Source organism: Dasypus novemcinctus, chromosome 25, assembly GCF_030445035.2.
Source record: "Dasypus novemcinctus isolate mDasNov1 chromosome 25, mDasNov1.1.hap2, whole genome shotgun sequence".
In the NCBI taxonomy this organism is placed as follows: Eukaryota; Metazoa; Chordata; class Mammalia; order Cingulata; family Dasypodidae; genus Dasypus; species Dasypus novemcinctus.
In genome coordinates, this window is record NC_080697.1 from 44,868,774 (window position 1) to 44,887,648 (window position 18,875).

At 35.5% G+C, this 18,875-nt stretch overlaps 1 protein-coding gene across 1 annotated transcript in view; it reads right to left on the reverse strand.

Moving 5' to 3' along the window:
• Positions 1–18,875, reverse strand: part of SNTG2 (syntrophin gamma 2) — a 330,881-nt gene that overhangs the window by 263,083 nt on the left and 48,923 nt on the right. The window contains exons 5-6 of the mRNA XM_071211871.1: positions 14,719–14,762; positions 14,578–14,619 (exon numbers count right to left, since the gene is read on the reverse strand). Of these exons, the coding sequence (XP_071067972.1) occupies positions 14,578–14,619; positions 14,719–14,762 (86 nt within the window). The remainder of the gene's footprint in view (positions 1–14,577; positions 14,620–14,718; positions 14,763–18,875) is intronic.

The window sequence follows — 18,875 nt, forward strand, 5'->3', positions numbered from 1 at the left end:
AATAAGTTTTAAGATCATGATGTGTGCACCCTCCAATTTGGTTCTTTTTTTTATTTTTAAAACAGTTTTCCTATTTTCTATTCTGCAAAAATAGTTGTTTGAATTTTGACTGGAATTGTATTGAATCTATAAATCACTTTGGGTAAAACTGACATCTTAACAGTGTTTAGTTTTCCAATTCATGGACATGGAATGTCTTTCCATTTATTTAGTTCTTTAAATTCTTTTAGCAATGTTTTCTGGTTTTCTGTGAACAAGTCTTATCTTTACATCCTGGATGAGAATTATTCTTAGATATAACAGTAACTAAATGTGACTCATTTAGTTACTATTATAAATGGAATGTTACAATCTTGATTTATTTATCTTAAAGATTTATTTTATTTATTTACCATCATCCCCCCTCACACTTGCTCACTGTCTGCTCTCTGTGTCCATTCGCTGCATGTTCTTCTGTGTCTGCTTGCTACCATTGTTGCATCATCTTGCTGCCCCAGTTCTCTGTGGGCACTGGCTATCATCTCGCCACAGGCATGGGTCAGCTTGCCTTCACAAGGAGGCCCTGGGACATGAAATCAGGGCTTCCTATATGGTAGATGGGAGCCCAATTGGTTGAGTCATATCCACTTCCCTTGATTTATTTTCGATTGTTTATTAATAATATACAGAAAGTACTGATTTTGGGGTTTGATCTTATATTCCATCACATTGATGAATTTATTTATTAGCTCCAGGACCTTTGTTGTGGATTTTTCAGGATTTTATGTCTATAGGATCATGTAATCTTCAAATAGGAGAGTTTCACTTCTTTTCCAATTTGGATGCCTGCCTTTTATTTCATTTTCTTGCTTAATTGCTCTGGCTGGACCTTCTAGTACAATTTTGAGTAACAGTGGTGAGAGCGGGCATCTTTGTCTTATTCCTGAACCTAGAAAGAAAGCTTTCAGTCTTTCACCATCAAATTTGATGTTACCTGTGGGTTTTTCATATAGGTACTTTATAATGTTGAAAACATTTATTTCTATTTCTAGTTTTCTAAGTTTTTTTGTCAATGGTTGCTGGATTTTGTCAAATACCTTTTCTGCATTGAGATGGTCATCCCTTTTATTTTTCCCTCATTCTGTTAATGTGGTGTATCACATTGATTGATTTCCTTATAATGAACCAACCTTGTATACCTTTGATAATTCCCACTTGATCATGATGTATAGTTATTTTAATATGCTGTTGGATTTGGTTTCCTAGTATTTTGTTGAGGATTTTAACTTCTATATTCATAAGAGATATCAGTCTTTAATTTTCTATTCTTGTTATCTGGCTTTGGTATGAGGGTGATGTTGCCCTCATAGAATGAATTAGAGAGTGCTTCTTCCTCTTTAATTTTTGGAAGAATTTAAGTAGGATTGGTATTAATTCTTCTTGGAATGTTTGTTAGAATTCCCAAGTGAATCCATCTGGTATTGGGGGATTTTGATGACTGATTCAATCTCTTTATTAGTTATTTGTTTGTTGAGATCTATTTCTTCTTGAGTCTGTGTAGGTAGTTGGTATGTTTCTCAGAATTTGTCCATTTAATCTGATTATCTAATTTATTTGCACACAATTTTTCATAGTATCTTCTTACAGTCCTTTTCATCAGAGGGGTCAATAGTAACCCCCCCTTTTAATTTTTAATTTTAATTATTGGTGTCCTCTCTCACTTTTTCTTTATCAGTCTAGGAATAGGTTTGTTGATTTTATTGTTCTTTTCAAAGAACCAACTTTTGGATTTGTTGATTCTCTCTACTGTTTTCTTTTATTCTCTATGTCATTATTTCCTTTTATTTATTTTTTGTTCTTTCTTTCCGTCAACTTGCTTTAGGCTTAGATTGCTCTTCTTTTACTTGTTATTCTTGCCTTGAGATTAGGTCTTTGACTTGAAGTTTTTCTTCTTTTTTAATGTAAGCATTTAGAGCTATAAATTTCCATTTCAGCACTACCTTTATTGCAGTCCCTTAAGATTTGGGCTCCTGTATTTTCTTATTCATTTGTCTCAAGATATTTCTTAATATGCATTGTGATTTCCTCTTTAATCCATTGGTTGTTTAAGAATATGGGTGTTTTGTTTTGTTTTTTTAAATTTCCACACATTTGTGAACTTTCTATTTTCCTTTCTATAACTGATTTCTATCATCAATCCATTTTGGTCAGAGAAGGTGTACGATGGGAGAGGAACTGTGGGAAGATGATGGAGTAAGAAGCTCCAGGAATCAGTGCCTAGAATAGATCAGCTATTTGGAAACTATGGAATACGACACAACACTGTAGAACATCCACCCATCCATCACTCTCATGATAAGCAGCAATGGATTCTGGTCCATGGCTTAGCTTGCCGGTGCTAGAAAGGGACTTAAAGCCTAGTTCCCTGAGATCAGGGGAGGAGGGGTGACACTGGTTACTGATAATTGCAAATGATTAGCTTCTTCATATCACTAAGGGGCTTGATTCTGAGGGTAGCCATTGTTCTGACCCTTCTCGAAAAGGTGGCAGAGAAGGTTTAGAAACAGTATGCTTGCTAGGAGATGTGGGAGAAAGTTGAAGGGCTTCATTAGCTGGGCTGGTCCTGAATCAAGAAAGGGCATCTTGATGTGGAAGGAGCTCCTGGCTCTTCATCCCCTGCCCAGGGAAGTTCAGAGTCACCAGGTACACCATTTGTGGGTACTAAAGAGGCAGGCAACCTTGGGCAAAGGCTTGCCTGAGTGAAGACCCATGGTAGAACACCCAGGAGAGGGAAAAGCTCTATTTCCTAGGAAGTAGAAGGGCATTCAAACTTCTGTAAACAGGGGTAATATCTTAGGCAGCTAACAAACACAAGTTCAGAAGACACAGACTAAGAAAAGACAGGGAGGTTCTTGTACTTTACATTCACCTTGGGGTGACCTTACTGATGGAAGGGCTGAACCTTAAAGGGAAGGACAAATCAATTATTAAAACAGCAAATGGTGTTTTTGTGCTTAGGCTTGCTTGGCTGATATAGCTCATGACACTCAAAAAATTCTCATCATATAATTACCTGGACACAAACTCAAGAAACAGACTTCTCAGGGAATAAATCCCAGAGTTAGCATTTTAAAATATTAAAACGTACACTGTGCAACAAAAGATTACAAGAGAAAGAAAGAAACAGAAAATGATGACAGATCCAAAGGAACCAGGTAAAAATCCAGAAAAAGTCAGTGAAGAAAACCAGATTGTGGACATACCAGACAAAGACTTTTAAAAACTGATCTTCAATATGGTCAAGAAAATGACAGACTATACAGAGAAAAAACTAAAGGGTATCAGGAAAACCAAGAATGAACAATATGAATATTTCAATAAAGATATAGAAATTTTTAAAAGGAATAAAACAGAGCTACTAGAGTTTAAGATCAACAGCAAATTGATGCTGAAAGAAGAAAGAATCAGCAAACTCTAAGACAAGACAATTGAAATGATTCAGGCTAAAGAGCAGAAGTAAAAAGAATGATAACAACTGAAAACAGCCCAAGCAATCTGTAAGTTTCCATCAAGAATAATACTAGGCACATTGTGAGAATCCACAACAAGAAAGAGACAGAAGAGCAGAAAGAATATTCAAAGAAATAATGACAGAGAACTCCCTCGAATTACCAAAAGATATGAAAATATATAGCCAAAAACTCCAATGAACATTAAGCAAGAAAACCTTGAAGAGAAATACAGTCTTTCACATACTGATCAAACTATCTAATGCAAAGGACAAGGAAAGAGTACTGAAAGCTGGAAGAGAAAAGCAATGAGTAACGTACAAGAGTTCCAATCAGACTAAGTGCCTACTTCTCATCAAACCATGGAGACAAGAAAGCAGTAGTAGTACATGACTGAGAGAAAGTCACAAACCACATATTTTATATCTAGCAAGACTTTCAAAACTGAGGGTAAGATGATGACATTCCCAGATAAACACCACTAGACCTACCCTAAAAGGAATGGTAAAGGGAGTTTTCCACACTGAAAGGAAAGGACATTAGATGGTGATTCAAAGCAGCATAAAGACATAAAGACCTCAGTAAAAGAAATCTTATGAGTAAATACAGAAGTCAGTCCTATTGTATAATATTTTATGGCATGTAACTCCACTCTTTACTTTCAACAGGTGCTAAAATGTAAATGAATAAAAAGTAATGATAAACCATATGGTTTTGGACAGACTATCTACAAGTTGGTATCAAATCAAATATGATTGTTTTATATATATAGGATGTTAAATTTTAAGTCTATGGTAAGCACAAGGAAAATATATGAAAAGTATATCCAGAAAGAAATTAGAAGAGACTTGATATGGTATGATTTAAAAAATCAAAAAATATGAAAGTAGGAATTAATGGAAGATTTGGGGGACCAAAAAAAGATATATGATTTACAAAGCTTAAGTACAAAATGGCAGAAGAATGCCCTGTATTATCAGAAGTAACTTTAAATGCAAATGGATTTAACTCTCTAGTCAGAGATTGGTGGAAAGACACAAGTGAACTAAACAACAGTCAGAGATGTGCAAACATACATGTCATGAGTGTCCCAGAAGGAGAAGATAAGGGAAAAGGGGCAGAAGGAATATTTAAAGAAATAATGTTAGAAAATTTCCCAATCCCATTGAAGGATAAAGATATCCATGTCCAAGAAGCACAACGTACTCCCATCTGAAAACATCTGAATAGACCAACTCCAAGACACATACTCATCAGAATGTCAAATGCCAAAGAGATTTCTGAGAACAGCAAGAGAAAAGCAATGCATAACATATAAGGGATGTCCAATAACATAAAGTGCTGTTTTCTTCACCAGAAACCATGGAGGCAAGAAGACAGTGGTCTGATATATTTAAGATAGTACGAGAGAAAAGATTCCAGCCAAGAATTTTATATCCAGCAAGACTATCTTTCAAAAATGAGGGCAAGATTAGAATATTCACAGATAAACAGAAACTAATAGAATTTCTAAGCAAGAGACCAGATTTTCAGGAAATTCTAAAGGGTGTGCTAGAGCCTGAAAAGAAAGGACAGGAGAGAGAGGCCTGGGGTCTAGAAATGAAGATTATATCAATAAAAGTAACTAAAAGTGGCAAAAAAGAGTGGTGAAAATAAAGTATGACAGATAAAACTCAAGTAGTCAGGAATAAACTTAAGTAACGATGTAAAGCACTTGTATTCAGAGAATTGCAAGCCAATGTTAAAAGAAATCAAAAAAGTCCTAAATAATTGGAAGAACATTCCATGTTCATAGATTGGAAGACTAAATATCATTAAGACGTTAATTTTACTCAAATTGATGTACAGATTCAATGCACCCTGATGAAAATTGCACCAGCATTAAAAAAAAAATTGAAAACACAGTTAACAAATTTATTTGGAAGGGTAAGGGGTCCTGAATAGCCAGAAACATCATAAAAGGAAAAGTGAACGAACCCTCATCTCCGGACTTTAAATCATACTACCAAGCTATAGGGGTAAAAACAGCATGGTACTGGAATAAAGACAGATACACAGACCAATGGAATCAAATTGATGGCTCAGAAACGGACCCTCACATATACGGTCAAGTGATTTTTGACTAACCTGTCAAACCCACACAGCTTGGGCAGAACAATCCATTCAGCAAAATGGTGCTGAAAGAACTCAATATCTATAGCTAAAAGAAGGAAAGAAGAACCTTTATCTCACACCTTATCCAAAAATTAACTCCAAATGGATCAAAAACCTAAAAATAAAAGCAAGAACCATAAAACTTCTAGAAGAAATTGTAGGAAAATATTTTCAAGATGGTAGGTGGTAGGTGGTAGATCCTCTTTTTTTTTTTAAGATTTATTTATTTATTTTATTTCTCTCCCCCTCCCCCCCCATCCTGGTTGTCTGTTCTCTGTGTCTATTTGCTGCATCTTCTTTGTCCGCTTCTGTTGTTGTCAGTGGCACGGGAATCTGTGTTTCTTTTTGCTGCATCATCTTGTTGTGTCAGCTCTCCGTGTGGGTGGCACCGTTCCTGGGCAGGTTGCACTTTCTTTCGCACTGGGCGGCTCTCCTTACGGGGAGCACTCCTTGCGCATTGGGCTCCCCCACACAGGGGACACCCCTGCGTGGCAGGGCATGGCTTGCGCGCATCAGCACTGCGCATGGGCCAGCTCCACACGGGTCAAGGAGGCCCGGGGTTTGAACCGCAGATCTCCCATGTCGTAGACGGACACCCTAACCACTGGGCCAAGTCTGCCGCCCAGTGGTAGATTCTTAATGCAGATAAGAGAAGGACTGAGATGGACTACTGACATTCAATGTATGCCGAAGTTTTAATTAGCTTTACTATAAAAGTGTGGAAATGTGTAGAATGGATGGTAAAAATAGTAATAGCTAGTTTATAAATAGGAATGTGGCTGAAAATGGTAATTGAGGGGTGTAAATGCCAGTTGACAGAATGCTAGAGAATAATCTAGGAAATGAATAGCACAGTAAATCACGAGGTGGATGAGAATTGTGGTTGATGGTACAGATGCAAGAGTGTCCTCTGTGCACTCAAGCAAATGTATATCACTACTGCAGGGTGTTGGGAACTCATTGGAAAAATACAAATGAAATGACCTATGGACTGTGGTTAGCAGTAATAATATAATATTCTTGCATCTGTGCGAAAGATGTACTGTGTTGATAAAGGGGCAGTATGGAAGATGTGAGCCAAATGTATACTATGGACATGGTAACAATCAGATGATGTTATCTTATCTGTAACAAATGTTCCACCACAGTGTGGTGTGTTGATAGAGAGGTGTTGCTTGGGAATTCTGCATATGTACATGATTGTTTTATAAGTTCACAACTTCTGTCATAAAAAATATATTTAAAAAATAATAATAAGGTGGTGTGTTGGGGGGAAAAACACAAAATGTAAGATAAGGACTATAATTAGTAGTAAGATTTTCACAATATTTTTGCAAATTGTAACAAACATCTCATGACAATGCAAGGTGTTGGTGGAGGGTTGATGCATGGGACCCCTGTATGATGTTATGCATGTTTGCTTTGTAAGTTCACAACTTTTGCTATACACTTAATTGTTTATGTATATTCATATATAAATGACAAAGATAATAATAATAGGGATGGTTGGGGGAAAATACTGTGGTTAGTTGTAATATTTTTACAATGCTCTTTAATCAATAGTTAAAAAGGTTTAACAACAATGTAAGGTATTTGTAGTAGGGTGAGTTATGAGAGTCCTGTATGATGTTATATATGTTTGTTTTGTAAGTTCACAACTATTACTATACACTTATTGTTTATGTATGTTTGTATGTAGATGATACATTTCAATAAATTAATTTTTTTAAAAAGGGCAGGAAATAGCTAACACTACATGCCAAACTATTGTAAGACACAAAGAAGGACACTGTATATTAATAAACATGGAAATCTATCAAGAAGAAAGAACAATCATAAACATTTTTCAACCTAACCAAGGCACCTCAAAATATATGAGGAAATCATGGAAAAACTAAGTGGAGAAATAGATGCCTCTACAATTACAGTGGGGGACTTTAATACACCATTATCATTACTCAGAAAATCTCAACAGAGATCAATAAAGAAACAAAGACATTGAATAAAACATTAGAAGACCTGGACCTAATAGACATCTACAGAATATTACACCCAAATACACTGGGATATACATTCTTCTCGAGTGTGCATGGATCATTGTCCAGGATAGACCACATGCTAGGCCACAGAACAACTCTCAATGAATTAAAAAAGACTGAAAATATACAAAGTAATTTCTCTGAACACAATGGAATGAAGCTGGAATAAGTATAAGAGGAAGAAAATGAGATTAGGCATAATGATATAAACATTAAACAACACAGTCTTAGTAAAACAGTGAGTCAAGGAGAAAATCCCAAAGAAATCTGTAGCTACCTTGAAACAAATGAAACTGACAACATAATGTATCAAAACCCATGGGATACAATAAAAACTTTACTGAGAGGGAAATTCACAGCAACAAATGCTTATATATATATATATATAAAGAAGAAGGGGCTAAAATCAAATACCTAAAGTGCACACCTGGAGGAATTAGAAAAAGAACAACAAACTAACCGCAAAGGATTTAGAAAAAAAGAAACAACAAAGATTAGAGCAGAACTAAATGAAATTGAAAATAAGAATGCACTAGAAATAATGAACAACACCAAAAACTGGTTCTTTGAGAAGATTAAGAAAAGTGAAAATCCTTAGCTACACTAACAAAAAAAAAGAGAGAAGATGCAAATACATAAAATTAGAAATGAGGAAAGGGATATCACCACTGAACTCATTAAAATAAAAAGAGTGGTACTTTGAAAAATTATATGCCAATAAGATGGATAATTTAGAGGAAATGGACAAATTCCTAGAAACACACAGGCAGCCTACATTGTCCGAAGAAATTGATGAATTCAACAGACCAATCACAGGTAATGAGATAGAATTAGACATCAAAAGCCTCCCAACTAAGAAGAGGCCGGGACCAATGGCTTCACAGGTAAATTCTACCAAACATCCCAGAAAGACCTAACACCAATCCTGCTTAAATTCTTCCAAAAAAATAGAACTCGAGGGAACACTGCCTAACTCATTCTATGATGCCAGCATGACCCTAAAATCAAAGCCAAACAAAGATGCCACAAGAAAGGAAAACTATATACCAATCTCTCTAATGAATCTAGATGCTAAAATACTCAACAAAATACTTGCTAACAATATTTAACAATACATCAAATGATATACACCATGACCAAGTGGGTTTCATCCCTGGTATGCAAGGATGGTTCAACAAAAGAAAAAACCATATGATCAACTCTATAAATGTACAAAAAGCATTCAACAAAATACAGCACTCTTTCCTGATAAAAACACTACAAAAGATAGGAACAGAAGGAAACTTCTTCAACATGATAAAGGGTATATATGAAAAACTCACAGCTAACATCATACTCAATGGTGAAATCCTAAAAGTTTTCCATCTAAGATCAATCACAAGACAAGAATGTGAACTTTCACCACTTCTATTTAACATTGCATTAGAAGTATTTGCTCAAGCACTTAGGCATGAAAAAGATATTACAGGCATCCAAATTGGAAAGGAAGAAGTGAAAATTTCACTATTTGCAGACCATATGATCCTATACATAGAAAGCCCTGAGAAATCTACAACAAAGATTCTAGAGCTTATAAATGAGTTCAGTAAAGTCACGGGTTATAGGATCAATGTACAAAAAATCAGTAGCATTTCTTTACACCAATAATGAGCATTCAGAGGAGGAAATCAGGAAAAATATCCCATTTATAATAGCAATTAAAAGAAGCAAATACTTAGGAATAGATTTACCTAAAGATGTAAATGATTTATATGCCGAAAGCTATACAACACTATTAAAGGAAATCAAAGAAGACTAAATAAATGGAAGAATATTCCCTGTTCATGGGTAGGAAGACTAAACGTCATTAAGATGTCCATCCTAAAAAAACTGATCTACAGATTTAATGCAATCCCAATAAAAATCACTGTAGCATTTTTTTCTGAATTGGAAAAACAAACTATTAAATTTATTTGGAAGGGCAAACTGCCCCGAACAGTCAAAGACATATAGAAAAAGAAAAATGAAATCAGAAGAATCATACTACCTGACTTTAAAACATAGCACAAAGCTACAGTGGTCAAAACTGCATAGTATTGGCACAATGACAGACATATTGACCAATGGAACTGAATTGAGAGTGCTGATATAGGTCCTCACATTTACAGTCAACTGATATTCAACAAGGCCACCAAGCCCATTCAACTGGGAGAGAATGGCCTCTTTAACAGTGCTTGAAGAACTGGATATCCATATTCAAAAGAATGAGAGAGGAACACCATCTCACACCTTATACAAAAATTATCTCAAGATGGATCAAAGATCTAAATATAAGACCCAAGACCATTAAAACCTTAGAAGATAATGTAGGGAAGTATCTATAGGATCCTGTAGTAAGAAATGTTTCATGAACTTTATACCCAAAGCATCAGCAATGAAAGAAATAAAATAGATAAATGGGACTGCCTCAAAATTTAAAACTTTGCAACTCAAAGGAGTTTGTCAAGAAAGTAAAAAGGCAGCCTACTCAATGGGAGAAAATATTTGGTAACCATATATCTGATAGGGGTCTAATAATCTGCATATATATAGAAATCCTAAAACTCAAAAAGAAAAAGAAAAACAGTCCATTTAAAAAACAGGCAAGTGATTTTAAGGCACTTCTCCAAAGAAGAAATACAAATGGCTAAAAAGCACATGAAAAGATGCTCAACATCAGTAGCTATTAGGGAAATGGGAACCCTCATACACTGCTGGTGGGAATGTAGAATGGGGCAGCCAGTGTGGAGGACAGTTTGGTGGTTCCTTAGAAAACTAGAAAACTGACATACATCCCAGCAATTCCACTGAAGGCAAGGATATGAACAGATATATGCACACCAGTGTTCACAGTGGCATTATTCACTATTGTCAAAAGTTGGAATCAACCCAAATCCATCTGTTGAAACAGATGAATAAATAAACAAATTGTGGTATACACATACATTGGAGTATTACTCAGCTGTATGAAGGAACGAAGCATTAACACATGGGATAAAATGGATGAATCTTGAGGGCCATATGTTGAGTGAAGGAAGCCATGTACTGAAGGACAAATATTATATGACCTCACTGATATGAATTAAGCAAATTGAGCAGATTCCCAGAGGTAGATTCTGGAAGACAGATTTACAGGAAATAGAAAAGGAGAAGAAGGTTGTAAGCCAACAGACATATGGGCAAAACCTGTAAGGTGGAAGTGTGTAGTTGTACAGTAGAGGGCATGACAGTGGTGTAATGATACTGTTGTGTTGGGCAATGCTGGTTTGTCAGGGCAGTCAGTGGGGAGGGTGGGTTGGACTGTCCATGGATCTGGGAGGAGGGTTGTTGGAAAGAGCAGGTGAACACTGGAGATTGGTGGGTACATGGTTGGAACTCCAATGTTGGGAATATTCTTTTGGCAATATGGCAAGTGAAGGTTGCTGGTTTGGGGTGTTGCATATGGGGGATATTTGGGACAGGGCACACCTGGGGCAAGCTTCTAGGGAGTAGGTGAGTGTTCATCTTGCCATAGTACATCATACCAGTGGATGGAGACCCACATAATTGGTGGAAAGGTGGTGGAATCCCATCCTGGGGAGGTCTGTTATGTTCTCAAATAGAGAGGCAAGAGTCTCTTGAGAGCATGGGTAGTGCCTAATAAAGGAGGGCACAACAGTGTGTCAAGCCCTCAGAGTTGTTGCAAGTAACTATGAATATTACCCTTCAAGGAGTGAAGCCTGGTGGTTGTCATGGTTCCTGAGGGAAGCAGGTTGAAAGAACAGAATAGATGGAACAGGGGGCATATTGGGGGAGATGGAAGTGTTCTACGTAATCTTGTTATGATGGATACAGGCATGCTGAATTGCAACTAACTTTATAAAGGTTTATGGTCCTAAATATAAACCATAAGGTAAACCATTTACCATGTTTAGTAGCTATATTTCAATATTTGTACATCAGTTGTAACAAAATACTATCTACATATAAAATGTAATTAATAGGGGAAGGGGGAATAGGGAGAGGATGTTGGGTATATGGGAGTCCTGTGTATTTGGTAGTGAGTTTTCTGGAACCTAAAACTTCTTTGAGGACAAAATGAAAAAAAAAAAGAAAAGTAAGATACTGGGGGAATAAATGGAGTAAAATGTCACTATACATGTAGGACAACAGATCTTATAGAGATGAAAGGCAAAATGTCAAAAATTTTTAAAAATATTTTTTCATTATTTTTTATTATCCCAGATTTTTATTTTTAAATATTTATTAAATTTTTTTGTATTTTATTTATTTTTAAAACTATCATTATTTAATTTTCTTATTAATTATATTTGGCTATATTACTGACTTAATTTTTGAAGAAATTTTGGATCACAGAAGGGTTACAACTGTGGCAGGGGAGGATCTTTGGAGCAGGGTGTCAGTGATGGGACACATGGGAGAAAACTCACCTGGGCATACATAAAGGGCATATAAATGTGTTCAAATGTTCATGGGGCATTGGTACAATGGGTGGAGATTCAGATAATAACCAAAAGAATGTCCAATTCCCATCCTGGGGAGATTGGCTACATTCTTTAATGTTTTCAGCAAGAATCCCCCGAATATAGGGGCAATGACCAGTGAAGGCCCATTGATGGGCCACTGATATTGATAACTGTGTGTATGAACATTTACTCTTAAAATTGAAACTACCCTAGAATTATAGTTTGCCTAAGAGTTGCCTCCTGGGAGCCTCCTTGTCACTCAAATATGGCCTCTCTCTAAGCCAAATTCAGCATATAAATACATTACCTTCGCCCCAGCATTGGACATGATTCTTGGGGATGAGCCACCCTGGCAACAAGGGATTACTACCAACTATCAAGTAGCAATGCAACTAGAAAAAGACCTTGACTAGAAAGAGGAAAAGGCACAGACAAAAGAGTTTATATGGCTGAGAGACTTCAAAGTGAGTTGGGAAGTCATTCCAGAGGCTACCCTTATGCACATCTCAGTAGGACTCAGGGCTCTGGATATTCAGACATTATAGTCAGGATGGATAGCTCAGGAGTTTGGTGCCTTGCCAGTGGGCCCTACTTTGGAATTTATGCTCCCTAGAGCGACAGAGTTGGACTTGGACTCCGTTGTGGTTTCCCTACATATAACTCTTCTGTCCTACTATTTGAATCTATAATGGATATGAGAGTTGGTATGTGTATGTCCAAGAGACTTTAATCTATGGGCTGTCCATGTGCCAGCTGGGTCCTAAATCTCAATGGAATTGCAATATCTACTCTCAAGTTCATTGGTCTCACCCAGGACAACTAATATGGATATGATGATGGACAACTACAATACCAAGGAACCAAGAGAGGCTACAACTGCAATCAAGAAAGTCCCATCCATCAGCCCTATAGGATCCCAGTCCCCTCTCCTTTAGAGGTGGAGTGGACATTACCATCCTAGAATCCTCAGGATTGGGGAAAGAACTATGGACTAAAGTAGATTTACTGGTATTCTACTATAGACTTATTGTAATTCTAGCAATGGAAGAAATTATATCATTGATGTGGAGGCAGGGGCCACTTGAGATTCTGAGGGCAGGGAGAAAGAAAAATGGGCCATTTTGGGACTTTGGAATTGTCCTGAAAGACATTGCAACAACAGATACAGGCCATTATAAATCTTGCCATAACCTACAGAACTGTGTAGGAGAGAGTATAAACAACAATGTAAACTTTAATCCATGCTTAGCAGCAATGCTTCAAAATGTGTTCATCAATTGCAATGAATGTACTGCAATAATGAAGGATGTTGTTAATGACGGCAAATGTGGGAGGTGCGGGGCACATGGGAATCTCCTATATATTTTATGTGACAACTGTATAACTTAAGTATCTTTAAAAAAAATTTAAAAATTAAAAAAATAAAAAGGTAAACGAATTTATCTCTAGTATATAGAATAAAACTCCATGTTAAGGACTCTAATGGAGACTGTATTTTTGTACCCTGTCTGCCTCTGCAACAGTGCATCTTATCTCTATGTCTCCTCAGTTTCCTGGTATGCCATGCCACTCTCCACGTCACTGATTTTGCTCATGCTACTGGTCTCCCTGGCATTTCATTTCTCTCCTTTATCTCATTCATCAATATCTGGCTTAAATATCATCTACAACTTTGCCCTATATCCCACAAGCAGTTACTTATTCTGTGTTTCTATTCTGCTTTGTTCATATACTTTCTGGCACTCACCTACAATGTATTAATATGTTGTGGGGCTTCTCTTTGCCGAACTTTCAAAATTAATTAAAGGCCCAATATTTTATTATATCCACCTTTGCATCTCTAGAAGCTGCACCAGAGGATTCTTGACAAAAGTGTATCTTCAAGGAAGGAATGATGGAGTGAATGCATTTTGACTCAAATTTTTACAAATCATCTTTTGTAATTGTTACAGCTCTGCATCATGTGACATATATCAAGACATAAATTTTACACCCACAACATCCTAGTTTCGGCCAAAGACACTAATGCCATTATAGCAATGAAAGTCTAGAGACTGTGGGGAAACTTCTGACAGATTCTATATTTACCACAGCCAATAATCATCCAGGTAATCTATGTGTACCCATTGCCTGAATTCCAATTTTTTCATATTTAAAATAAGCATAATGAAATGTACCTTGTACAGTATTTGTGAAGATCATGGTAATATTTGTAAATTGCCTAGCTTCGTACATGACACATAGTAGCCATTTCATAAAAGGTTATTTTATTAAATGTTTACTAAATCACTTATGCTTTTCTTTCCATTTCTAAAACTGTCTCTGTGAATAAATTGATATATGATTTTAGAGAGAAAAACATAAAATAATTTTCATACTTAGAAGAAAAACTATAAAATATAATATACTTACCACTTCTTCATGAGTCGCACTTTCTACATTAATGCCATTAACCTGAATAGATAACAAATTAAGAATTTTGAGGGTAACAAGTAAAAGAAGTTTAAAATATAATTTTTTAAAAGAATTAGTTATTAAAGTTTAAATACTAACCTGTATAACTGCATCTCCTATGAACAACATTCCTGTTTGGTCAGCTGCAGGGTTGCAAAAGTGGCAAGTGTTAAAAGAGATTTTCAGTGGCATCATACTTTGTTAAGGCACTTGTTTAAGCATAGGTTTGGCATGAACTGAAATGGTTTTTGCCTGGGTACAAGTGTTTGTGCCTATAAAAATGCCAACAACAGCAATAGGAAGCCATCCTATAAAGCCAAAGGGATCACTACTACTTTTAAGCACACTAAGAGAGTTATTTTCTGGGCACAAAAGAATTGTTTAATATGGAATACAAATGTCACTTTACTAATGAAGGATTTCATTACATTATGTGGAAAGTATGACTCACATTTTTCATTAAGCTGACACAGACGATAAAATAAAAATTCCAAAAGTCACTTGGCATTTTCTCCTTTCATTCGTGAACAAATTTACACATACTGCTTAAATTAAGGAGATTTTGCCTAGAATATTAAAGGAATAAAAAGAAATACTTTGTATTGTAAAGTCTGAGTATAATCTCTGCAGTCTTATTTCCACTTAATCTTTCTATTTTCAAAGATACACAGAGAGAATTCTTTGTAATAAGACTGAACAAATTTCCACAAAATGTAAACCAATTTTATTCATTTTTTACTTCATATAAGCTGGTTTTAATATTGTAAGTCTCTTATTAAATATTGGAAAACAAGTATTAACTTATTATTTGAATGCTGGAATGCCTTTTAAAAACCATATATAAATTTAATGTCAATAGTCAATATTACTTCTAATCATGAAGCAGTATTGAAAAAAAGTCATATTACTATATGCAATGCTACTGATTTTAAGGAAATTCAAGTAAAGTTCTCATTTATACTAAGACTTTGAACAGAAAAGCTTCTGTGACTATTTTCAGTATGTTTTTTTCTCTGTGACTCTCTTAATGATTTCATTTTTTCTTGAATTCTCTTCGTCTCTTCTTATTTGCATTTAAAGAGGATGATATAGTCTAATAAGACTATAAGAGGATGGGGCTCATTCTGATTTACATTTGTTAAGCATCTGGAATATCAGGTACTGTGCTTGGAGACATTACAATCATGACTTTTAAGTGGCTAAAAGTCCATTGGATGAAATGGATAAGTGAAATTACACATAAAATAATTGAGATATTGTAGATCATGCATTATATTCTATATAAATTATTTATGATAAATCCACATCTAATAGCCCTAATAACAATAGAAGAGAGGAATGAATAGTGTTCTGAAGAACTCAGATGTAGGATACTTAATTCTATAAAGGTTAGTTAGGGGCATCAGAAAAAAGGAAAAGATCACATTTAAGGTACGTCTTGAATTCAAACAGAGAGAAAAAGGGGAAACCACACATGCAATGGATCAGAAAGCCTGGAATAGTTGAGCGTGGCAGAGGGTGTAGCAGGAAAGGTAAACAGAAAGGGGTTGCAAGGGAACTAGAAGCTACGGCGTAAGGTTCCTTGAGGACCATGTCATGAGGACTGTGTCAGGGAGTGTAGCTTTTATTTTAGTGGGAAATCACATCCATTAGAGTCTTTGTATCATATTTGAACTCCCACTTAAGAGACCTACACATACTAGCCAAGCAGTACATTTTAGCTGAGTGACATTTTTATCCAGTTACTCTAGTAACTCCAGAAAAAATATCCTGTATGTATGTGTTTGTTTGAAAAGTTAACTCAGGGGGTAAAGAATTCAACATTATCTCATTATCTGAATTGGGTTGCTTCTGAATATTCAAATAGGGCGTTGTAAGAGTTTGAAAAGTGAGACGCTTATTTGAAAAATCGACGAATCTGTTAAAATATAGACATATATTTGTGTTTATGTATAATTGTTTCAGGTTTATATATGAGCAAATCTAGTTTAAAACTGTGTCCCAAGGTCCCTGACTTTGATGTGTCCTTGCCTAGAATATTCTACTCTCCCTACTCCTACACCTGACCTGCCTGAAAGAACCTACCCAGTTTATGAGCTCCTAGTATAGAGTGTTCCATGATCTCCTAAGGCAGAGATAAAGGCCTTACCAAAGTGCCTCTGTGCTGCCTGTACTCATACACACTGCAGCACTTACCAGCCGATGAGGAACACTGCGTGCCCTTGACTGCTGCTTCAGCTGGCCTCTAAGCTCTTTAATCATGGGACCCTATATGCTCGTGCATAAATGCTTGTGCATAAATAAAAGAATGGATGAATGAAATAAATTTAAAAGTAACTCAAAAAGGGAATGTAACATTCATCAATTTGCAAAGAGTTCTAATATATGAATGTAACCATTATAACTCTAACCATATTAAGTTTCATTTTCTCAATAAAACTTTCTCCCTAAATGTAATTGTTATCCTTTTCATTTCTAATATCCCTGTATTTATACAACACAAATAGAGGTATTTTTGTCCCTATATTCCCTAAATAGTATTTATAAAACTTCTTTATCCATAAATATAGAAAATTTTTTTAATTAAAAAAAAAATCAATAAAAGCCTAAAAGAAACTAAAAAGAAATAAAACCTCTGTAGGGCATAATGCCCGAAAGTTTCAGCAATATTGGGTCCTACAGATTATGGATTCAAAATATTCCAATCCACCTAAAATATCCACAGACATGGTTTTAGTACAAACTTCCATCAGCCATTGTCCAGGCTATTAGATCAGCTTCTAAATCTGCTCACCTGGTCTGTACTCCTCATTTTGGCCAGATTCCATGTTGGGGTCAGCATGACTTCTTAAAATACAAACATCATAATATTTCCTCACTTAAAACCCACTGGTGGCTTCGCATTTGAGATAAAATTTTAAATTTTTGTGTGATCTACAAGGGCCACGTGGTTTGCTCTAGTTTGTCATCATGTGTTCATTGTACTCCGAATGACTTTCTCTTACAGAGACCCTCAAGCTCCTTCCTTCCTAGGCACCTTGGAATAAGCCATTTCCCCTGTATGGAATGTTCTTCCTCACATCTGCTGTCTGGATAAACACCAGTCGTTCTTCAAGTTGATCTTCAAATATTTTTTCTCAGAGATACTACTCTTAAACTCATAATTGAAATTACACTTCCATACTCTGAACCCCCGTAACTCCTTGTATATGTTTCTTCTAAATTCTTATTAACATTAAAGGCTATATGTTTTATTTGTCTCTTTTGTTTTGTTTGTTGGTTTTCTTTTTCTTTTTGTTTCTTTGTACCCTGGTACATTTCTCAGCACAATGAAGGGGCTCAGTATATAATACATATATTAATGAAATATCAAATTAATAATGATTTTAAAGAGTCTATATGGAGGTGAATGGAATATTTGTTAATACAATTGAACACATATAGACATGTAACCCTTTTTTAATATACTAGAGAAGTGGATTTGCAGAAAAAGCATGCGTATGATACAGGATTCCCTATAAATGCATTGGTATGGAAAATTTGTTGTAATTGATAAAAGAACATTTTAAAAAATTTTACTACTAACTACAGTCCATGATTTAACTTAGGATTCACTGTTTGTGTAGAGATGGTCCACAGATTTTTAAAAAATTTTCATCCTATTACCATATATGCAACCTAACATTTCCCCTTTTAACCACATTCAGATATATATTTCATTGCTATAAATTACATTCACAAGGCTGTGCTATCATCATCCCCATCCATTTCCAAAACATTTTCATCATTCCAAATAGGATCCCTGTACATTTTAAACCTTAACTCCCATTCCCTACCCCAACACCATCTCCTGGTAACCAATACTCTAGATTCTAACTCTAAGAATTTGTTGATTCTTATTATTTCATATAAGTGAGTTCAAACAATATTTTCCCTTTTGTGTCTGGCTTACTTTATTCAACATGTCTTAAAGGTTCATCCATGTTGTCATATATATTATTATGGCTGAAAAATACACACATACACACATACCATATTTTATTTACACTTTGGTTGATAGATAATAGAGTTGCTTCCATCTTTTGGGAAGTGTGAATAATGTCACCATGAATATCAATGTGTAAATATATGTTCTAATTCCTTCTTTAAATTATTTTGGCTATATACCTAATAGTGGAATTCCTGGGTCATATAGTAATTCTATACTTAACTTTCTGAGGATCTGCCAATCAGTCCAAGTCTTTTATCCATTTTTT